This window comes from Prosopis cineraria, unplaced genomic scaffold (assembly GCF_029017545.1).
Source record: "Prosopis cineraria cultivar Desert tree isolate PC_DT_omini unplaced genomic scaffold, ASM2901754v1 PC2, whole genome shotgun sequence".
Classification (NCBI taxonomy): domain Eukaryota; kingdom Viridiplantae; phylum Streptophyta; class Magnoliopsida; order Fabales; family Fabaceae; genus Prosopis; species Prosopis cineraria.
In genome coordinates this window covers 22,043,736-22,068,757 of record NW_026555333.1, presented here as the reverse complement: position 1 = coordinate 22,068,757, position 25,022 = coordinate 22,043,736, and the positions used below count along the sequence as shown (strand labels likewise).

The following is a 25,022-nucleotide window of genomic DNA, read 5'->3' as shown; positions in this document are numbered from 1 at the left end:
GAAAGAAAATTTTTTGTTTCAATTGCAACATACATACCAGAGGCAAAAATTAGCATGTCACCCACATACAAGCATATAATCACACAATAATTATTCACTAGTTTTATATAAACACATCTTTCTACTTCAACAGTAAAAAATCCACCAGTTGTCAAAACTTGATCAAGTTTCTCATGCAATTGCTTAGGCGCTTGTTTTAAGCCATACAAAGACTTGACAAGTTTATAAATTTTATTTTCTTGCCCAGGAATCACATATCCCTCAGGCTATACCATGTAAATTTCTTCTTCCAAATCACCATTTAAAAAAGTAGTTTTAACATCCATTTGGTAAACAAAAAGTACGTAAACTGAAGCCAAAGCAATAAGAACTCTTATAGAAGAGATTCTAGTCACAGGAGAAAATGTGTCAAAATAATCTATATTTTCTTTTTGAGTAAAACCCTTGACCACAAGCCTTGCTTTATATTTATCAATTGAACCATCTGAAAAATATTTTTTCTTAAAAATCCATTTACACCCAATAGCTTTAGCTCCTTGGGGCAAATTTGCTAAAACTCAAGTTTTATTTTTCCTTAAAGAATCAATTTCAATTTCTATTGCCTCTTTCTAAAATTTGGCATCAGGAGAAGAAATAGCTTCATAAAAATTTAACAGTTCATCTTGTACTAAATAAGTGTAAAAATCATCTCTAAAACTTGTTTCTTTCCTTTGCCTTTTACTTCTCCTTAAAACCAAATCCTCATTTAAATTTTATTCAAACTCTAAATTCTCAACAGATTTAGAAACATGCTTAATTTTCAAGGGAAAAATATGTTCAAAAAATTCAGCATCCTTAGTCTCTACAATTGTGTTTTGGTCCAAAATATCACTTTTTGAAACTGAAAAATGATATGTTACACTTTGTTCAGCATACCTAATAAACATATAATTAGAAGTTTTAGAACCAATTTTTCTCTTTTTAGGGTTAGGTAATAAAACTTTTGCAAGACACCCTCACACTTTTAAATATTTTAAATTTAGGGTAAACCCTTTCCATAACTCATAAGGTGTTTTCTTTGTTTTCTCATGAGGTATCCTATTTTGTAAAAAACATGTAGATAAAATAGCTTTACCCCACAAGTTATCAGGTGCAGAAGAATTTACAAGCAAAGCATTCATCGTTTTTAATATTCTATTTTTTCTTTTTGCAACACCATTAGACTCGGGAGAAGAAGGAGGTGTTATTTCATGTATAATTCCCTCTTTTTCACAAAAATCATTTAATAAAACATATTCTCCACCTTTATCAGATCTAACCCTTTTAATTCTTTTGTTTAACTGATTTTCAACCTCTGCTTTATATAAAAGAAATTTTTCACAAGTTTCATCTTTGTTTCTTAACAAGTATACCTTAGTATATCTTGAAAAATCATCAATAAAAGTGATATAATATTTTTTACCACCTCTAGTCATGGTTTGTTTTAAATTACCTAAATCTGTGTGAATTAAATATAGTAATTCAGATTCTCTTTGATTAAAAAAATGAGGTTTTTTACTTTGTTTAGTTTCTATACATACTTCACATTTTCCAAAATCATTGTTTTTAATTTCAAAAAGTAATCCAAGTTGTCGCATCCTATTTATATAACCTTTACTAGCATGACCTAGCCTAGCATGTCATAGATCAAAGGAATCAACCATATAAGTAGGCATATACTTAGAAGATTCAGTCTTATTCATTTCATCAATATTCAAAACAAATAGTCTCTGATTACAATACCTTTTTCCCACAAACATATTATTTTTTGTCATTACAATCTTGTCAGATTTAAATGACACTTTAACTCCAGCTTTCCCTAAAAGAGCAACTGACACTAAGTTTGCTCTAACTTTAGGCACATGCAGAACATCATTCAGAGCCAAAGTCTTCCCTGATATGAGCTGTAAGACCACTTTTCCTTTTCCTTGAACTTTGGCAGTTCGGGAACGGGAAGGTAAACATGGTCTTCCCTTTCCTTTATAGGATTATAAGAGGTAAATATCTCTTGGCTAGCAAATATGTGCTTGGTAGCCCTGGAGTCTACCACCCATTTCTTCACATCAAAAATCAAGAGAGCTTGTGACACCACTACAGCAATGATGTCATCATCACTATCACCATCTCGTTGTACCAAATTTACATTTGGCTTTTGAGGCTTATCACAGTTTGTTCTCTTCCTACACTGTGCTACATAGTGTCCTGGTTTACCATAGACAAAACAGTCTCCTTTCTTCTTAAAAGAGGGGTTAGAAGCATTGGGTTTGTAATCAAATTTCCTATTCTTCTTATCTTTAGGTTTAGAATCATACCTCTTGTTGTGAGGCTTTATCTCCACCAGGTTGGCTTTGGATGTCATTTTTTTAGTTCAAGCTGCACGTATTGCCTTGCAATTGGTGTCTTCAATGATGATATGAGTGATTAGGACAGTCAAGGACAGCTGATTCTGTTTGTGTTTCAGTTGCTATTTGTAATCAGACCAACATTCTGGCAGCTTCTCAATCAGGATCCCAACAATGAACTCATCTAAAAGGTTGGTGTTTTTAACGTGAAGCTCCTCCAATAGCTTATGATATTTGTTGATTTTCTCCTTCACATCCTTGTTCTCGATGATCTCCCATTTGTAGTAGTTGCCCACAATGAACTTTTGTTTGCCAACATCCTCAGCAGTGTACTTTGTCACTAAGGACTCCTATATCTTACAAGCTTCTTTATAGACACAGTAGACATCGAACAAATCATTAGATAAAGTGCTAATGATAATGTGTCGGCATACCTTGTTTGCATGAGTCCATGTAACTCTCTGGGCCTAATTAGTATTAGCAGAAGGCTTGGATTGAGCAAGAGCAGTAGCTACACCATGCATGTCAAGAATGGTGAAGACTCGTTCCTGCCACCGTTTAAAGTTCCTACCGTCAAAGACTTCTATCTTTGATATGTTTAGGAATGGCCTTGGTAGGGAGATAGCAACAGCGGCAGGGACGTACTAACCTCTAGCCGAACCACTGGGCACACTTTTGGGAGTGACATTCTCAATATTGTTGGTCACCATTGGGTTGGATAGTTCTTAAAATTATTGGCAGCATCAACGACAGATGGGAACAGCGAACTTTAGACTACTTGAGTCGTGCCCGAAAAGACACTGTCTGTAAGAACTATTCCAACACACCGGGATGATGGACCGACAGTTCCCCAGGATTAAACAAGCACTTCCTGCGGCGGAGCAAGAGAACAGAACAACAAAGACTAAAAGTACACACAGATGAACAGACGAACAGAAGGCAAAGGGAGGAGAGAATTGCCCCGAAATCTTAAGAGGCTGGTTCCCTGTTCTGTCCGCACCTATGGCTATATATAGCCTAAGGAAGGAGACATGAATGTTGGCTCATAATCACCAAATTAAAGCTTCAGTTTTCAGAAGAGGTTAATGCTAAAAAACTGCTAAGGCTTCAAGTTCAAATTTAAAACAGTAAAATCAGAGGTTTTTAGGTAAGCTAAAAATAATTATTTATTTAATTATTTTTGTAAAAATAACTCGATAAAAGGAATTCATTGCCTCTTGAACTCACGTGCATGGGGGGCAAATTGGCTGATTTCAACTACAATTGCCCTGAGTTGGCCTGTTTCATGTGTGTGAGGCCACTTTTCCTTCAAGCCCATTTTATTAGCCCACTTTATTCCTTATTATATATGCACTAGGAGATTTCTTCTTTTAATCAATGTGGGACTTTGACACACACACATTTTTGACACACATACAACAGATAGCACGCTAAGTAGAGATGACAAAGAGGGAATTAAGGAAGACACACTACATAGTGTGCTATCTGCTGGATATCATGGTAAAGGACTACCAGAAGCCAGAAACATATGGCCTATTTGTTTTTGTTCTTGATTATTTTTTGTTTTTAAAATTATTTTGCAATACGTTTTTTAATATTTCTCTTCAAAACAAAAAATTAATGTTTGGTTATATTAATTTAAAAACAATTTTATAATTTGAAAATCGACCAATAATGATAGTTACTAGCCATTAATAGTGATCGCTTATGATAATAATTAGTTAAGATAACTATATACTTTTTAATAAGCAAATGTAATAAGCAAGAAAAATAAAATGAAAATAAATTTAACTTGTTTCTACTTTCTGTTTTAAAGAAAATGAGAATAGTTTTTTAAAAAAATTAGATTCAAAAATACTTATCCAAACAAAGTTTTTAAATGTTTTTGTTAAAAAAACTATTTTTAAGAACCGAAACCAAACATGTCCTAAGTCTTCATCTCTTGCAAACTATTAATTTAATTGTCTTGTGTCTTCAAGATTTTCTTCAAGTCCGGGGGAAAAAAACGTAACAAAAGGATTTGTTATCATCTAATCAAACAAGTGAATGGTGAACCAACAATTTTCCTCATATGCAAGATTCAAACTTAAAATAGCAGAAAATTATTTGAACTAGTTACCATTAATGATGATCTATTCTTTACAAAAAATTATAGTCAAAAAATGGATCTGCAGTATCAAATTTTAACGATCTACTGTTGCAAGATGAACACTGAACAGACATCCGTTTGCAAATTTAATTAATAAACGGAAAAATAATTGTTTGGATATCATTATATCTCTTGGCCGGTGAACAGCATATGCATATCAAGACCTTTTGCAGTACATATATCAAGTGGCAATACAAATTAATTTTACAAACATAAGAATCACGTTACATCAGATCAGACATCTTGCCCTGTAACAAAAAAAACTAAATCACAGTACAAATTAATGATATTTATTTAAGGGCAGGTTATTTAAGATGATGCTTATAATTAATAAATATGATCTAAAACAACTTCAATTCCCTGCAAAAAGAAAAAAGAAAACAACAGTCAACATTATTCAATAATATTATTTAAAATGCTTGCTGTGCATAAGTTTAAAATCTTTTGACAGACTGACTTGTTTTCATTAGGAGATATGTTCCTTTGATTTTATCTAAAATATTAGGAGGGGTTGTGAATAACTTCCTTTTCAATTAACTTATATAATATATATATATATATATATATATCAAAAGCTAAAAAAAAAATCGCTTGTATATATATAATCAATACACACGATAAAACAGAGCAGATGAAAACCATAATTAACTCATCCAAACCTGAATTAGGAAAGGAAAAAAAAACGGAATGAGTTGTGGTGGCTGTTAGATATAGTTATACAATTTGAATAATAATCTCCATCTAAATGCAAAAAGTTAAAGTAAATTGAATTTTATATATATCCTAAAATTCCTTGCATAATTGATCAATCAATATCAATATGAACAGGAAAATGATTTTTCCCCAGATTCATGTGTTTCTTTTTATATTTTTCTTTCTTTCCTTCTTTTTATAATTTTTACAAGTCAGGAGTCAAAATAATTAAAGGATTGATTATATATGTTACCTTTACATTGTGGAGGGGTGGTGAGACCACACTTAGTAGGCAAAGCGATGGCCTTGTTGGGGTCAATCCCAAGTGCAGGAAGCACAGACTTGTACTTGCAAAGGCACGCCAGATCAGCATGCCGGCAAACCGCGCAGCACGCCTTTGCCGGTGGTGGCGGGTGTTGCCCGGTGACCGCTGGACGACACAAGCTCAGCTTCGTGGTGTCTGTGTTGCATAACACAACCCCTTCAGCTATTCTACCCAGTAACCCTATCACCACAAACACAGCCACTGCCACCACACACTGCACCAAGGGTTTGAGTTTGATCGCCATGTTCTTATTAAGATGTTGAGGTTGAAAATAGAATTGGTTATTACACACACACACCTTGTGTGTATGTGTGGACATAATTTGAGAATTCAACTTTGACCTTTCAAAATGATATTTTGGCGCAGTGCAGTGAATCGTCTTGGTCATCAATCAATTAGTCATGGCCCATGATATGAAAAGGAAGTTTCATATGAGTCTAGATCTACATTGTTTTCTGTCTTATATATAAAACACATACAAGAAGTAGTTACAACCAAACGATTATGACTTTGCACGAGATTTACGTTTATAGCTATATATATTTATATATTTAATTTTTTTTTAAATCTTCCTTGGATGGTTGAGGTTTATTTTTTTAATTAATTGTTTTTATGTTTAAGAAGTTTAACATCTTTTTATGAATCATTAATCAGAAAATCATTTTTATTTTACATTTTATTCCTATTAAAATATTGATTTTCTAATTAATTTAAAATAAACTATGAATTACTCAAATGTAATTTAAAGGGTCTAATTAATCAAAATATGATTAAATTAATCATGGATTAATATAAACTCCCTTCGATATCTATTACAGGGCACATTCTAGAAGAATTATTCTTTTATCCTTAATATAAAACACTTAATGGAGTATGAATTATGCTTTTTTCAACATTACTCCTATCTAAACTCATTAACTATGAAAAATAATATAATATAAATTTGAAATTTTTTTATTTAAATAAGGGTAAAATTGAAAGTATATTATATTTTCAGACAAAATTTATAACTTAATTGACTCTCCTTAATTTTAATGAGATAATTAAAGATGCCTTATAACCAACATAAGATGATCAACATAATATTCTGAGTATATTCTCTAAATGACAATATAACCAAACTGGTTCTATTTCCCTAGTCAATGTAGTGGGGCCTAAGAAGTATATGTCCTCGGGTCACAAGTATAGTGTTGATAAGGAGGATTTTTCTCACGCGAGTAAATCTGTGATACAACACCTTTCCCCCCTTTCTTCATTCCAATCTCATATCATGGATTTAATTCGTCAGAAATAGAGTTGAATAAAAAAAAAAATAGATCACTTTGTCAGGGATATAGTAAAATTTGTGAGGAAACGTTGTTTTGTACCCTAGTTTGGATATGGAAAACTTATACACTTAAATAAGGACATGTGGTTCATTTATATATATTATTTATTTTATGAAAATTTCTTTTTATTATTAATATATTAAAATCCTATTGTTTTGATTTGATTGGATAAAAGTATATTAAACATATAAAAAATTATGTATACATCTCATGAAGTAAACTTATTTACAAATAAGTTTCATAAAATTTAAAAATTATAATCAAGTCTCTTGGAATCTAAGTATAATTTGAAATTGGATTGAAAAGACAGTAATAACCCTATAAAAATATATTACATATATCAATCAAGTAATTTAAGACTACTTTATCAGTAATTTATAATTATAATTTTACAACTATAATTTTACATATTCAATATTTAAATGAATCATCCATAATATAACATCCTAATTTTATTTTTAGAATTTAAGACATATTAAAAAATAATTTTAAGGTAAAGAGAAATTACCATGGAATTACTTGAATAAAGAAAATTTACTCAAAATGGGTTAAATTTTTGCAAACTTAATTTTAAGTTAGAGCTTTGAAAAAATCAAGAAAAATAATTATGGTTAATCGTGATAAAGAATTATTTAAAGTATTTTTTTCAAATTAACATGTTATAAATATTTAAATATTATGAATATTTTATTTGAAAAAAATACATAAATTTAACTCAATCCTTTAAATTTTGAAGAAAATATATATATATATATATATAAATATAGATGGAATTTTAAAGAAATAAGAAGGTAACGGAGAGATTTAAAAAAAAAAAAAAAAAAAAGAAAAACAAAGATTGGGGGTTGGATTGAGACCAATGGGCTACAGCCTACAGCCCATCATGCCACCTAATATTAGATGGCAAACAATCTCATCCCTTCCCACATTTCATTTTCCAAAACGGACAGAGAGGAGAGAAATAGAAGCTTTCGCGCGAAACTGGGTGTGCGTTCGGTTGAGGGAGATTTCCAAGGGCTTCATTATATGATACTTTCAGGGTGTTCTTAAATTTTTTAAGACTAGGTAACTATTTTAAATATTTTTTTAAGTATATTTTCTACTTTGTTTCTGGACTTCTTCACAGTGAAAAACTTGGGTCTCTAACTGATTACTTTGTATTTACATGTATTAATCAGGTTATATCAAGTTTTAATGGGTCTAGATTTGTTCAAATGTTTGGTTTGGAGGATTTGAGATTAGGGCTTGTAATGAAGTAGAGGTTTAAAGTAATTAATGACATTTTAACTGTTTAAATTTGAATTCAATGCCTGGGTTGTGATAATATGAGTTGAAATTGAGATTTAATCTGTTTATAATTTATTATTCGCACTTGAATTGGAATTTGGGAATTTTTAGAGGAACCCTAGTAGTAGAAATTGAGGATTTGGATTCTCGGAGTTAATTATTGCTTAAAACTTTGTTAATTGATAATAGGTAACTTAGAAATACTTGTTAAAAATTGATCGTGGGGTTGAATCACAAGTTTAAGTTGTTTGTTTTTTCTATTTATAGATGAATTAATGCAAATTTTTTTGAATATTTTTTATATGCGTAACCTAGACATTATTTGGCTATGAAATTCTTTTGGTTAAAAATTTTAGGTAATAAAGATATTTTGTTCAAATCCATGAGATTATTTATCTAAAAAGGGCTTTTTGACAAAATTGGGACATTTGTAAGCCTTCTAGTGGATTGTGGAAGTAATTTGAGAATGAATAAAAGTTTATGAGTTGTTTGAAATTATGAGATTTATTTGATATGCTTGAAAACATGAATGAGAAATTAATAAATAATTTCAAAGATGTCATGTTGAGTGACGGATATTAATTAAAGAAATTAAGAATGTAGTATAATATGAGAATTTAATTGTTGATTGATGAAATTTTTTACCAACATTTGAGGATTTAATTGAGTTGTTTGAATTTAGAGATAACTATAATTAAGACTAGAGTGTGAAATTGGGAGTTGAATCAGAGAGTTGAAAATTTGGTTGGAATTAGGGACTTTATGTGGTAAATTCCATTTTTTGGGATTATTATTAATGTGTATGTAACTAATTATATTGTAACAACCTACAAAATTATTACTAAAATTAAATTTTTTTGGTAATCATTAAAATTAAAATTTTTGGTATGGTAATTTTGAATAAGCTGTTAGAAATGTTTTCATTAGACTAAAATATATCATACTTTTTTATTTCTTTATTCTTTTTAATTTTTTTGTTTAGCAATTTTGATTTGTTTCGTAATTCTTTAATTATATTACTATTATTGTAAAGACCCAAAATCTTAAGTAAAAATTTAAAATTTATGATGAGGAATTTTAAATGTATTTTTATTAATTTTGGCTGAACATAATAAGAAAAACACAATGGCTTATTGGTATTTAATCTTTAGGGACTAGGTTTGAATCCTCAAAATGAAAAGTGGAAAATTTGAAATAGGTGAAATTTCTCATTTGAGGTAGTTACTTAAGCTTGGGGAGCTTAAGAGGATTTAAGATCCTCTTTGTAAGTGGGAGAGTTACTTACTCAAGGAAGAGCCTATATAAATTGTATTATAGCAACCAAGAGTTTGAATTGATCTTGGTTGAGTTAGTTAAAAATCTCAAGTATATCGTGAAGACTACACGTAAGCTCAAGTGGTTAGAGCTAAACTAAGATAAAAATTTTGTGCAAAGCTTCTCTTGCCTTCACTTAGCTTTATTTGGTAATATCATTCCTTTCTTATAATTATATCTTCTTAATTTTTTTAAACTTTAATTAGCCCAATTCACCCCCTTATGATTGGTATCAAAGCTTGGTTGCTCAAATTTGACTTAACAGTCAAAGTTAAAGATCTTACTAATGGCTAATTTTGCAGATGAGAATCTCAATGAAGGATTATCAACCACCAGACCACTTGCTTTCAAAGGTGAGGACTATCCTTTCTAGAAAAATCATATGATGATGTACTTGAAAATTCTCGATATATAAATGTTGGACATTGTCATTGAGGGTCGATACATTCTTATGATGGTTGGAGATGATGGACTCATGAGAGAAAATATAAAAGAAGAATATAGTGATGAAAATAAGTGGCTCATCAACCTCAATGCTAAAGACAAGCTTACATAGCTTGTGCATTCAATTGTGTCGAGTACTATCATGTCACACATTGTACAACACTAAAAGAAATGTGGGATGCATTAAAGCAAGATCATGGGGAGCTATTAGAGTCAAGAAGAATAGGAAGAGCAGTCTCATACATGAGTATGAGACATTTAAAAAGAAGGATGGAGAAACCATTAAGGAAGTGCATGTTAGGTTCACACACATAATAAACCACTTGATGAACTTAGAGAAGACTTATACTCAGGCAGAGCAAATAAAGAAAATTTTGAATAGTCTTCCAATGGAATCGTAGCTTAAGATCATAGCAATCATTGAAGCTCAAGATGTTTCAATGCGTTTAGTAGTTGTACTATTCTAGAGTTTGGAAGAGCATGGATCCACTATTTTACAATATAATAAAGATATGAACAAAAATAAAAAGAGGATTGCTTTAAAAGCTATTGAAAAATAAGAAGAATTAGATGAAGAATTTGATGAGAATGAAGAATTTGCCATGATAGTAAGGCACTTCAAAAAGTTCTACAAAGGGAAGAAAAATTTTAGAACAGGATCCTTAAGCAATAATAAAGAGGAAAAAAAGAACCTCTTACTTGCTATGAATGCAAGAAACCTAGGCATGCCAAATGAGATTGTCTACATTGGCAGAAGAAGTAAGAAAAAGAGAAGAAGGAGAAACCAAATAAGAAGAAGGCCTTTGCAGCTTGGGGGGATAGTTCATCTGAGGATAAAGAAGAGGAGGAGATTGCCAACTTATGTCTCGTAGTGCAAGAACATGAAGATGATGATTAGATTGAATTAAAAGAGGTAAATCCAATAAACTTCAAACTAAATATAATGAATTGTTTTATCTTTTTCAAGAACAATATAAACAACTTTTGTGTGCTAAATAGAAAATTTTATAATTAGAGGATAAGCTGAAAACCTCCTCTGACAAGGAGAAAGAATCACATGTTTTGCCTGTTAATTGCATTTCATTAAGTAATCAGCTTAATATTCTAAAAAGGAATTTGGCTAAGTTTACTCATGATACGAAGATGATAAATATTCTAATTGGCTCTTAAAGGTGCATCTCTGATTGATCAGGTATTGGATATAATTCCATAATTGGTACATCTCAAAAGAAGCTAAAGAAGGCCATAAAATTTTATCATAGTTATTTCAAACCTTTTGTGCATTCATCCGGTCCCTTTAGTACTTGTGCTTACTATAACAAACAGGGTCATCATGTCAAAACTTACCTCTAAAGGAAGAATAGCTTAAGTGACTCCATGAAATGGGTTCTTAAAGTTACCAATCACAACTACAAAAAAAAGGAATATAAAACGGTTATTTTCATTAATATTTAATTATTATAAACCGTTGAGTAATCTAACGCTAAATATTCTATGACCCTTGATTCAACAGTTTTTAGTTCAAAATAGTTGAAAATTTTTTGCAATTTAAAAATAAGAATTTGCAAGAGATAATATTCAACGATTCTAGATTAAAAACTACTAAATAGTTTGTTATTATTTAATGGTTTTTTACTTGTAACTGTTAAATATATGTAAATATTTAGCAGTTCTGTGACACAACCGCTGAATAGTTTTTACTGTATTATTGATCATCATATTCAATGCTTTTTTATAACCGTTGAATATTATGACCTAATTTTTTAAAATAGGTAGGCTGCATTTCTAGCAACCCCCCTTACATTGTAAATTACAAAATGATATTCCAGCACCTAGAAACAAATTCTAGCCAATAATAGTCACGTGTATACATAAATGTATAATGAATTCCTATAAAAAAACTTATATACAACTTGAAGTGCTTAAATTAAACTAATTAGTGGCTAAAACAAAAATCTCTAAATTCCAAAATTTGCCTAAGTTTCCTAACTATCACTGCTGTTGGCTATTAGAACTAAACCATGCTTCAAAAATGCTGTTTGCTAACTCTTAAAGGACTTCTTCCATTTGAGCATGAGTATACATGTCACAGTATACATCCTCATAGTACTGTATGCAACAACAACAACAACAAATTAAAATCAAGTTTATTAATAAAAACTAATATAATATTAATGAATAGAAAGACAATATATATTACATCATTCGGAAGAATTTTGGTTAGAGCATGTTAGATTATGTCCTTCATGAATTTCATGACAGCATACCCATAATCCCTAACTTTGTCTGCTTGCTCTGGGCACTACAATCATATAATGGATAAAAAAACCAAACAATTAATTAATAATATAATATGACCTACAGTGACGTTGCTAACATAATTAACGATAACTACGTATACCTTGACAACTATCCATGATGTTGCTATGTCAAACTGACCACTGCCCTTTACTAGTTATCGAAATTGTTGATCAACATCAATGCGGTAAATGACAATGGCCTTAATATGAAATAGAAAATTTGATATGAGAAATATTCATATAAAAAGAATAAATTACAAACATATACACAAAAAAATTAATCAACTTATTGATTAATCATTTCCACAATATGTGGTTTGTTGGAAGGATGGCCATTACGAAGAAGGTCAAGGTACCACACCCTCCTTAAAGTTGGATTGATCATAAGTAACATCCAATGTCCTCTATGATAAAAATTACAATTAGAAAGTGTCATATAAATAATTAAATTTTGAATAAATTAAAGTGAAGTATCGTAAAGTGAAGGGTGCTATGAATATTGTGTTTTTGTCAGCACCACATTACTGGAAGTACTTTGAAAGCTTTTGAGATATTTACAGTCCTTGTTTAGGATTCATTATGTCATGACCATAAGGAGAGACCATATGAGAACTGATAAATATAATCCTCCGTGCTATATCTCTTCCAGAAAGCATGGTAGTATAGAGGTTTCTTAAATGTCAAAATAAATAGAACAATAAATGATTAAAGTGTGTGTGTGTGTAGCTAAATGTTTAATAAAAGATTTCAGAAACATACCTCATATATAAGTTGCATAAGGTAGTGGTAGCCTCTGCATGGTTGAATAAATCATTCAACACCTTATTGTTGACTTGGTCAATAGACTGTGGATTACCATACATGTCCACAGGGAAAGGGAGCATCACTCCTTCTTGCATGTTGGCATATATAACATCTTGAAATTTTAAGACTCAAATTTATTGTTGGCATATATAACATCTTGAAATTTTAAGACTCAAATTTATTTTAAAATAAAATATCTATATTTACATTAAAATTAAAAATAATTTAATAGAGGTCCAAAGTTTGAATTTCACTAAGTAAAAGTTTGGTTTTATTTTACTTTTAACTATGAAAAAATTATCAAAGTTGACCCGGGCTTTGGTGCTATAATTAAGAAATGTTGTGCCCGTCCTTATAATTTTCTTCAAAGTGTTTGGATCAGTTTTTTAAAGTACAAAACATGCAGAAATTAAAAACAAAAGAGAAAGAAATGGAACAAAGAGCATGAGAGAGAGAGAGAGGAGAAGAGAAAAGGAAGAGAGGGAGTTAGGGCTCGGATTTAGGAGGCTTTACCACCGTTGCAAGCTTAGTTACATGATAGGTAAACTCCTTATGTCAATCCTCTTACTTCCGTCTTGGTTTTCTTGAGTTTTTAGAAGAGAAAAATTCTTAATTTTAATCCTAAAGGCTTTATTCTTGTAAGCTTTGATTTCTTTAGGTCTTATGGAGGTTGTTTTGAGTTTCTATATAATGCTCTAATATTTTGAGTAGGCAATTAGATGAAAAGGAAGTTTTAGGCTAAAAAATCAAACCTTAAGAGATTGAATTTTACTCTTCCATGTTTTAAGCCTATTGATTTACTTATAATTGTACTATTTGAATTTAATAAAATTTAAATTAATCTTTCATTTTCATTATAAGGGCTAATTATGAAATTTGATGACATTAAGCGAAGGTTTTTAATTTATTAAAAAATTATATGAATTGAAAATTGGCCTAATGGTGGCTAATAAATAATTTTGGTGATTAAGTGATACTATGTGAATGGTTGGTTTAATATATGGACTATTAGGATGGATTATGGCTTATTGACTCAAGTTGTGTGGCATGAGTTATAGTCTTCATTAATGCTATTGACCATAAAAAGTGACATGGATTACTTATATATTGTAGGGAATTATTGGTGGAACTTAATTGGAGGATAAAGAAGAAGCCAAGTTTCATTTTATACAAGAGGAAATCCTTTTAGTATAAAAGGATTGAGGTAACAAGGAAATTTATATTTCTTATTGCTTTGTTTAGCTATTTTTGAATAAATATTATTAGCTATCATGCATTATATGTTTTAAATGATTAAATGCAATTAATTTAATTTTGTAAAGACTTATAAGATACTACTTGAATAATAGTACATATATGCTTTCTATTTGTTTAATAATAATGTTTTTATGGAAACAAGGTTGTTTGCATGCATTGTAATTATAGAGAATAAAAGTTGTGCTTAAAGAAGTGTAACTAGGTTTGGTACCTTAGATAGGCTAAGGAACCGCTTAAGAGAGGAGTGATATTTGTTATACTACCTTTAAGTGTTGAAATAATCAATACTCGAGAAGGGTAGACAAGGGTGAAAGGTATGATCTTGGTAGGAGTTCACCAATAAGGAGGTGTGGACTTATGATATTCTATGGCACACTACCAGTACTTAGTATTACCTTTTATATTGTGGGCTTAGTGTACTAAAGTGATTGGATTGAGAGTTTAACACCTCTCAGTAGGGGAGGGAATCTGACATATAAAGTGTGAGGTTGAGTGCCTAGGTCAAGGTAGCCTTCACATAGAGAGTAAGTTAGCCTAGCTCTAGAGAGGAGTTAGCTTCGACTGCTTAGGATTCACGTTGAAGGAGCACAGGCGGTTAGGTGGATTTGATCATGCCTTAGATTATGTTTTGTGCCTATGGAGGTACAAGTAGGTATAAGATTTACTTATAAGCTAAAGAGTGCCAGGGGGTATTCTATCGGTTAGGAAAGGTCATATCGAACTTTGTCATGCATTCATGCATTTTAAATGATTAAATTATGTTATATTTAACCTATTATTCACTTATTCGACTATGGTTTACTTTGTAATAATAAATGTAGATTTCTTTGTTACTGAGATTGTGGTTGTCACCCCTTTCTTTTTCAATATTTTCAGGTTTAGGCAAAGGATTCAGTAGTAGATAGGGAAAGGAGCAGAGCTAGGAGTTGTTTGTGGATTGTAAAGAACTGCAACCCCTTTCTTTTGAGCAAATATATTGTAATGTATTTAGGATTAGGATGCCAGCAAGATGTGATTATATATGTGTGTGTGAATATGTGTAGATCGTATGACTTAGTATGAATTTTTGTCTGATTGTAGATTTATGACTAGGAAACTTGGTTATGGTGTGTGATTTTGATGGATTTATTTGGTAGACTAAGTTTCCACTACAAGAAAATGTTTATTTTGTTATATATGTGATTATATAACCAAATACAAAACGGTTGTATTGTAAATGGTATGCTATGAGCAAACATTTACTTTGGATAGAGACAGTGGGTGCGTGGGCCCCATGGGGATTTTTGAGTCAAGTGAAAATATTTAGCATGTGTATTCATATGTGTATATAGTATTTGTAATGATTTTTGGCCACTCTTGTGTGATTTCTAAATTTTGGGGGCTTAGGGTTTATTTTGGGAAATGGCACTCGAGTAGTTAAAGTTTGATATAAGTGATTTTTTTCATCATTTAAATATTTGATTAGGTACTTTTAGTTCTATTTGATGTGTTCAAAGTATTCTCACAAATTTATGACTATTAGGATGAGATTTGGACAATTTTAAAGATAGTTTTTACTAAAAAGTTGCACTTTTGCATCCAGGTGTTCAAATTTCAATGCGACCGTTGGATTTTCTTGAAATTTGGGTCATAAGTAAAACTTTTTATAATCTTCATGTGGGCTTTAGAATCATCTTGATCGAAAATCAAACAAAAAAATGGTATGCTCTGAAAGTTAATCCAGAAATGCTGTCATGACAGTAATATAATGCTGTCATGACAACAACCCTCACTGAGGTTGGGATGCGCACAAATTTTGATTTGACTGTTTGATCTTTTTAAAATTTGGTACACTTGTAATACTCTTTGAATGTGATGTGTGGGATCTCGAATGGCTCTAATCAAAAGCCAGATGACGAAATAGTGCACTTCAGAAGTTGATCTGAATGTGCTATCATGACAGCAAAATTAATAAATTTGTAATGTGTCTAAATTTTAATCCAACTGTTAGATATTTTTAAAATTTGGTGCACTACTAGTAATCATTAAGAATGACATGTGAGATCAAAAATCATTTTGATCAGAGGTTGGATGATAGAACAGAGCCTCCCAGAAGTTAGCTTAAGAAGGCCATCATGACAGCAGCTTTTTACCCTGATTTTACCTAGTTTGCTTCCGTGCTCTATAAGTAGAACCTATAAATTTTTCTTAAAGCTTTTAAATGTTTATTTTATGATGGTGTATTTATTTATTGATTTAAAAAATTTGTTTCCTAAGTTGGTTTTAGGATCAACTCCTTAACTACATTTAGTTTATTTGAATTGTGTGCTTTTTTGATAACATTTAGGGCAAGTGTTACAACATAAGTCTTAACCAATTGCTAATTTTTATTGGGTGTTACTTGAGGCTTAGAGGCTTGAGGCTAAGAGACTTTAGGCAGATGGGCTTTAGGGAGAACCAGTGTCTTTTAGGAAAATGTGATGGACTCCTTGGATTTGTTAGAGCTCTTCTTATCGTTTCCCCTCTTCTGCTTAGTAGTGGATGCTTTCATAGTCTCCGGTGCTTTCTTTCCCATTGGCTTATCAACAAGCTAATTTTTTCAACATATAAGATAGTTAGATGTCAACTAAAAAAATATGCAAAAGAAGTTAATTTTCAATTATGAGTGTAACAAATATACCTTTGAAGATGGTGTTGAAATATGAAGGAGACGAACCGACCATGTAACAAAGCTGAGCAATGCATGTACTACTTTCATTGCATCCGAAGTAGAGTAAGGTAGATCATAATTAGGATCTTTAGCTATCTTCAAAGAGACTTTCATTATTCCTTTAAGGATTTGTTTACTGTGAAGCATCACTGGTCTAATAATGTTGTACATGCACCCTAATACAACCACATGTCCATCTTCTACCAAACAATCAATGTTGACCTTGCCCTAAACAAATTAAAGAAAAATTATGTAATATGGATAATAAAAGTAGTATTATATGTAAGACTATAGTAAAATGAATAATAATACCTCATGTAAGAGTTGATATGGGACTGTGAAACTATCATTCACACTAGGGCTACCATCACCTTATGGAAGCCCCAACCTATATTGGTTTAATAGCATGTATATGACTCTAGATTGCTCTTGTATCTATTACGATTGTGCTAGTATCTGATACTTCTGTTTTGCTAGCTCTTGCCTTAACTCTTGAACCTCAATAGGAGAAGCAACCTTTTTACTGTACTTGAACCCATCTCCAAAGTAATCTTTTCTTGTGACTCTAAAGCTGACGCCTTGAACACAACTGGGGTAGTTAGTATTCCCCAACTCCTTCTGTAATATATCCTTACCAATAGTTTGAGTTCCTGCTAATGCCTCCTAAGTCAAAGTCTCTTGTGAAGCAGAAAAAGTACAATGAATAAGTAAAAATTAATAACATTATATCAATATATCATTAATACTTACTATTATTTCAACAACCACTTTTGTTTTTGGGTTGTCAATATTGCCTTCTTTATTTTTTCGAGCCTCAACCAAAATCCTACCATGGGATATAAAACCCTTTAACACTTTCCCTTTCTCAGTCAAGCCCTTATCAATGCTCGCATATCCCTTGTGTCCAACCTTATAGGTATATTCATTCTTCTTCACCAACTCTTTATTTTTGGCACTTAATGCCTTTAAAAAAACACAAAACATGACAAGTCAATTAATATAAAAAGGAGGTGACAACAAAAGTAACAATACATAAATAAAATAACATCAATATTACCTTGAACTCTGGACTGTGGCGTGAGTTGACAAAAGCTTTCCATTTATCCTCACTTACAATTGTTGAAATGATGGAAGAAACTATATCTTCAATACCCTCTATATCAAGGTTCACTAAGAATTTATGGGTAACAAAACTTCTAAAAGATCTTAGGGCTATCCCAGCTTTTTGTGGAACAAACTTATTGTGGCTCTCCTCAATCTCAAATCCTAACTACAAGACAAATATGTCAATTTAAACAAACGACTACAAAACAAGTTTTAAAAAATAAGCAAAGTGACAATATCTTACTGTTAAAGTTCTCCACACTGCATCCCTCATTACAAGAGTTGCATTCTTCTAAGATTTTAAAGTAATAGGCACTGAGGACTTTACTGTTACGCCAATATAACTAATGAAGTTATGACTGTCAACTGCTTGATTCTTATTGTTCCACTTGACAGTAAACTTTCTTCCTTCATTTCTTGCTTTAGTAACTTCCTCTATCACAACCAACCCCCTCTTTAATTTTTCTTCTTGCCTATCAAGGTCAGTCTTCTTCTTAGTTGGGTCATCATTTTGTGTACTTGAACTACTGGATTTAGAGCTAGTATCAAGATGATCATCCTTAGTAGCCATTTACCAATGAAAGCAATAATAATCAAGATTAAATAAATTAAAAAAAATGAGTCAAAAAACAAATCAAAAAATTAATAACAATATGTGAACTTTTTTAATAAGTCAACAATAACATAACTATCTATTTATGTTGTTATTTTTCTTCTTTTTTTTGTTTTAACTACTTTTTTAAATAATTTCTTCTTCACTTTAACAGCCTTCTTCTTTTGTTGAATTGATTTCTCCCTATTAGAAATTCAAATTCCCTCATTATTATCACATCTTACATAGAAAACATTATCTTCAATACTATCTACACCATCATCATTTTCAAATGATGTCCCATGAAATGGATCAACTTCAACCTTATCATTTTTTTGACTTTGCTCATTTTTTACATCTTCCATTTCTTCAACATCCTTATTACTCCACAAAATAATAGACCATTCCTTATTAGCTAGATCATGGATATAAAAAACTTGTTTGGCTTGGGAAGGAAAAATGAAAGGATCCTCTATGAACCCTTCCTTATTCAGATTCACCCTAACTAACCTAGAGTCATCGACATATACCTGATTCTTATATTCAACCCACTTGTAACTGAAGATTGAAACTCAAAAGGAGATGTAATCTAACTCCCAAATGTGCTTAATTATTCTAAAGTAATGCATTTTTACATAAATGGGTTTTTTTTATCTTTCACACTAAAAATGTGCATGCTATCACCTATAGTGGATACACCACTATTTTGTATCATGCTTCAATCATTATGCTCCTTTGTGTAGAACTTGTACCTATTGCTAGTATAGCTTGTGTAGGAGACGATATGTTTATTCGGACCTTGTGCCAGACATCTTAATCTATCAAGAACTGAATTAGGATTAGTATTGTACTTCTCATTGATATGCTCTTTCAACCAGTGAATGAATTGTTTATTGTGCAGTTTGATGATTCAACTCTCTAATTGATGATAGTGCTTCCTTTGTAGCTCTGCCTAGTGAAACTTTACATACTCATCAATCTCTGAAGAGTTGTACAGCATAAAAAGTTGTACTTTTTCTCATTGGTCACTTGAGATAATGATAGCTTTTTCCCCATTGTTCGTTCTGTAGCTTCATCATCAACATCTCTTGAATTCTTTAAGTATTAATTGCAGAAGTAAATAGCCTCTTCACTAATATATCGTTCAATAATGTAATCTTCTAGTTGACTCTGACTTTTGATGATCTTTCTATCATTCCTTTCCTCTCCATATTCATGAGTCGCTAATTACATTTCCTTGAATGAAATTTTTTATAGATTAAAGTTATGAATAAAGAATGAATGTGTGCCAATCAATTAAATAAAAAATATTTGAATGGCGTGAAAGAGTTTATAAGGCTTGCTCTCGAGCATATAAAAGACCTTAGAAGAATAGTGTACCTTTGTTTAAGATGTAGTCTTTTAAAGCAAATTAGTACATTTGAGTTGAAAGACCATTTAGTATGCCATGGAATTGATAAAAATTACAAGTATTGGCATAAGTATGGAAAGACTAGGGATGATAAGTGTAGTAGTAATTGTGAGTATAAAGGAAGATTTGAATTAAATGATTATGACACAAATACTTATTAGAGTGATCGTCTTGAATAGTTAATATCGTAAATATAAATTAATCCATTTGTAATATTTATAACAGGTGCTTGTATGAAAAATTTATTGTCCCTTTCGATATAAAAATGAAGTTCATCTTCGTTAGTCCTTATGAAGTTGGTGCACATGCCTTAATTAAAAGTGCCAAAATTTTAGAACAAGCAAAGGCATTAAGTGAAAATTTCAAAGTAAGAGCTTATAAGGGAACATTATTCATAATACCATACTATCAAGAATTACGTACTTCTCACTTATCTTATTGATTTTTTATTTTTAATTTAATCAATTAATTATAACTTTGTAACACTTGTTAATACTATTTGGGACTATTGGATGTTAATCACTACTAAACCATTCAATAATACTCCAAAGATATATTATCTTGATTCTCTAAGAGGGCAACTAGGGAATTAACAAATTTTATTAGAGTTGATTAATATGTAAGTGCATAAAGTATTTTTTGTATTTATTTATTTATTTAAATTTCATACTGATGTATTTTTTACTATTTTATTAGGGAAATTATGTTATACCATAATAACACAAAACAATCAATTCTAAAGTCCTTTACAAATTTTGATACGGCCTACACTTGGAATATAATAATGGTAATTGGAATCCTTTATTGAAATTGAAATATAATGCATTAATACATACTCATCAATTTCTTAATTTGTAGTGTCCAAGACAATGAAAAATAGCTTGGATTGTGACTTTTGCATCATGAGGTTCATGAAGGACATTATTATCTATAACAAGAGCATAATTCTTAAGATGAAATGTCAACAATATTCAATTTTTAATTACAAAAAAAATTAATGTATTTAAATTAATTTATGGTGGATCATTTATATATTGCAATACTATAATGATTCTTACGTTGAAGAATTTAGGAGTGTAGACATAAATGAGATAATTGAAGAATGGTGTCAATATATTTTTCAAATGTAGACCTTGCACAAAGAAGATCAATAGAACTACCTAGAAAAAGTAGCTAGAATGTTTATATTTTTAATAGTTTACTTTATAAGAGTACATTTGTTTACTTGATATAGATTACTAAGATATGTTTATTGATAAATTTTGCAATTGAATAAAATAAATTCTATTAATATTCAAATTTAAAATGACTGTCTACTACTATTTTAATTTCTTTTTACAAGGGGCTGGTATTAAAGTAGCTCTTGTATTTAAAAAAATCATATAATAAATGATGGTTATCTAAATAACCATCATATGGGTATATCATTTAAAATCACAATAAATGATGGGTAAATTACCCATCATTTATTGTGACCTTAAATAATGGGTAAATTATTTACTTATCATTTATTGTGTCCTTTACGCCAAAACCCACTTAAAAATATATTTTAAATGATGGTTATATAATCATCATTTATTGAGGAGGCTTTAAATGTTAGCCACATAAATGATGCATATTAACCATCATTTATAGGCTAACACAACCATCATTTATTTTTTTTTTATAGTAGTGATTGTCCGTATAATCACTCTAAGTGCATTTTGATTAAGATATTTTATAGTTGTGCAAATTCTATATCAGTCTTCCTTGCCTTAGTTACAAAGGTAGATCATTTTGACAATTTTCCTTTTGATTTGATTGGCTTTTGTGCTATTTCTTTGGATTTTAAGGTCTATAAAATACAAAATTAATTAGTAAAGTCAAAATTAAACATGAATGAGATATGAAAGAGTAATCAATTTTCATATATGTAACTTAATGAGCTTTATAGGCCAAGTCATGTAAGTGCCAACGGCATTAGAAACTGTGAATATATCCTCATTTACTACTGGTATTGGTAGTTTGGTATCATTTTCTATTGGTATACTTATCGTCACTTTTAAGCAATCAACGAGCATCAGTTTGGTATGTATAGTATCACTATTATCATTATACACGGATCTGAGTGCCACAACATGATAATTTGGTGACTTTAATCATAATTGACATTGTGACTTGCCCTGAAAAATTCATAAATGAATGTTTTATAAAACTGTGAGATATAATTTATGAATATATAGATAAAAAATATAAAGAGAAATTAAAACCTTGGGAAAATCTTTCTTAGTATGAAATGAACAACAATCTTTCTCGTTGAGGCTGATTTCTGGCATATTTATTAATCCAACTATTTGCTCAAATTTCTTTTGCTGCTTTTGCAATTGTTTTTTTATTCTAGCCTCTATTTTTGCCATGCTTTCAACCACCTTTGCCATGTCTTATTTGGCAAAAGTTTGGACTAACGTCTAAAATACGTGCTTTGAGAAATGCTAAATCCAATTCCTCTAACATTACCAGAGACATCTACGACTCCCAATGCCTTACCAAGGATGTCCATATGGCCACTCGTGTCATCCTATGATACTGATTATGACAATGCTTTCGATTAAATAAATTGTAAATTAGTTACTAAATAAATGAAGTAAATACACTAAGACATCAATACTCACACAATCCTTCCAAACTTTTCAGGTTTGATCATCTAGTAATCTACCTTGCTTATCCTCTCAAGCTATCTTCCATGCCAGAGCTTGAGTAATTGTGGCATCCAATCCAGCATTTTCCTTCTATTTAAAGAAGGTAATATATTAGAATCATTAAAAACCATTTCTTGCTCTAAAAGGAAAAAAGGAGTGTTTACAACTCTAGAGTGATTGAACTGACTTATCTATTGAAATTTAGTCTACTAGCACATTTTAATAAATTCATCCCAATGCTCTTGCTCAATCTCCTAATACATTTTAGGAAGATGTGGATTGATTTCTCTATTTGCATCATTAAGATGATATGTTGTAAAAGTAGCTCAAAATTCCTATGAGCATATACAGCTTTTCTCATGATATGATGCCTACGACGCTCATCTAAGTCAAAAGATATCGAAAGACCTTCCTAGGTAAATTGACCATATAGGAATCTTCAGAGATGTGAGCTCTAAACTAATTTATAAAATACCAGTTGTGATCTGTTATTAGCTAACTTTCATGCTTACCCTTATTCTGACTCCTAACTTTGGCCATGTGCTCTTTGAAATATGGCTTAACCTCCTCAATGTTGTGTAAAACATATAAATGAACTTTCTCTCATTATGTCTTGCCTATGTTAATGAGTTTTTTTCTAAAGGATTTCACCACATTGACCTGTGATATCCTTTGTGTGCTTTGGCAACCCAATAGCATTCACATTAGAGAAATATCCAATGCACAATTCAACTGCTTCCTCCAAGATGTACCTCTTAACAATATAGCCCTCAAGCTGAGTTTAGTTTTTCACATATCTTTTTAATATCTTCAAGTAATGCTTTATCAGGAACATCCATCTCAGATAAGTTAGGCCACACAACTTTGTCTCTCTAACCAAGTAAAATGACAAGTGAACTATGATGTTGAAGAACGATAGTGGAAAATACATATTAAGCTCATACAAGATCTTAGCTATTTTATGATCCAACTTAGGCAATTTTTCTCTGGGTCAATCACCTTGCTACAGATTGCCTTAAAGGAAAAAAAAATTTAGTGATGGTTTCATGCACCTTCTTTTATACCTACCGGTAATTGATTTTCCATGATAATATGGTACTCATGAGTCTTCAAGCCCATTAGTTTTAGGTCTTTCATGGATATAAGGCTACTAATATTTGAAGAATATCCTTTTGGCTCTTTAACTCTATGTAAGAATTCACATAGGGCCAATTTTTTCTTTCTAGATAGGGTGTGAGCTATTAAAGGTAGAAAAGTGTGTTTTCCCTTTCTCTTTGATGCCAACTCTTCTCTTAACCCTATAATAACCAAATCTATCATTACAGTGATGCCTTCCTTACACTTTCTTGAAATGTAGAATAATGTGTTAATGAGATTGTTATAAACATTTTTTTCAATGTGCATCGCATTAAGGAAATCTCACATTTAAGGACTTTTAGTATAGCAGTTCAAAGAAGATGAACTTCTTTTTCTAGCCATTTCTAACAACCCTACCTACAAATGGTTTTTCAAATTTAATATTTAAATTTTTAACCTTTTCAAAAGAGCTACTTATTGGTTAAAGGCAAAACAACTCTACCTTTCTCGAATTAGCCATTAAAGGCCTTTTTCAATCGTTGATAATGATCCAAGAGGACGTTCTTCCTATGATGTTCCAATTGCACTAAACAAGTATGCTCTTCACATATGGGTATGCATCTTGTCCTTTGATATTGTATCTAGATAGGTTGCCATAGGCAAGAAAGTCATTTATAGTGCCAAACAACATAGCTTACAAAATGAAATGTTTCTCCCTATACCCATCATAGACCTCCATACCCATCTTCTACAGTAGCTTTAAATCTTTAGTTAATGAAACCAAGTACATATCTATATCATTTCCTAGTTGTTAAGGCCTAGAAATTAATGATGACATCATCATAAATTTACACTTTGTGTATAACCTTGAAGGGTGGTTATAGATAATCAAAATTGCTAGCCATGTACTGTGAGTATTACTTTGTATGCCATGAGAATTCATTTTGTTAGTGGCTAATGTGAGGCATATCTATCTTCATCCTTGAACTCCAGATACATAAGATTAAACTTTTTCCATTAAGGAGAATCTGTAGGGTGTAGTTGCTTGCCACCCTTAATTCTCTTATTGACATGCCATGTTAAGTGCTTAGCATCTTCTACAATACTGTACATGTATCTAAATCTTAGTATGATTGAAAAATACCACAATTCTTTTACCGGACTACACTTATTTCTCTTCTACTGTAAGGTGTTACATTTTATACACTTA

The 25,022-nt window shown here is 30.9% G+C and overlaps 1 protein-coding gene across 2 annotated transcripts; it reads right to left on the bottom strand.

Moving 5' to 3' along the window:
- Positions 1-4,536: 4,536 nt before the first annotated feature.
- LOC129304235 (putative lipid-transfer protein DIR1) lies at positions 4,537-5,844 on the bottom strand. 2 transcript variants are annotated; one of them, XM_054943928.1, is made up of 2 exons: positions 5,456-5,844; positions 4,537-4,757 (listed from the first exon to the last, which is right to left on the bottom strand). In XM_054943928.1, the coding sequence occupies exons 1-2, from the start codon at positions 5,769-5,771 to the stop codon at positions 4,744-4,746; spliced, it is 330 nt and encodes a 109-aa protein (XP_054799903.1). In that variant the 5' UTR covers positions 5,772-5,844; the 3' UTR covers positions 4,537-4,743. The 2 variants fall into 2 exon arrangements, with proteins under 2 accessions (XP_054799903.1, XP_054799904.1); XM_054943929.1 differs by having other exon boundaries at positions 4,537-4,869; positions 5,456-5,839.
- Between the last annotated feature and the right edge of the window lie 19,178 nt (positions 5,845-25,022).

Coding starts and splice junctions, on each gene's coding strand:
- LOC129304235 (XM_054943928.1), bottom strand. CDS start 5,771: ATGGCGATCAAACTCAAACCCTTGGTGCAGTGTGTGGTGGCAGTGGCT.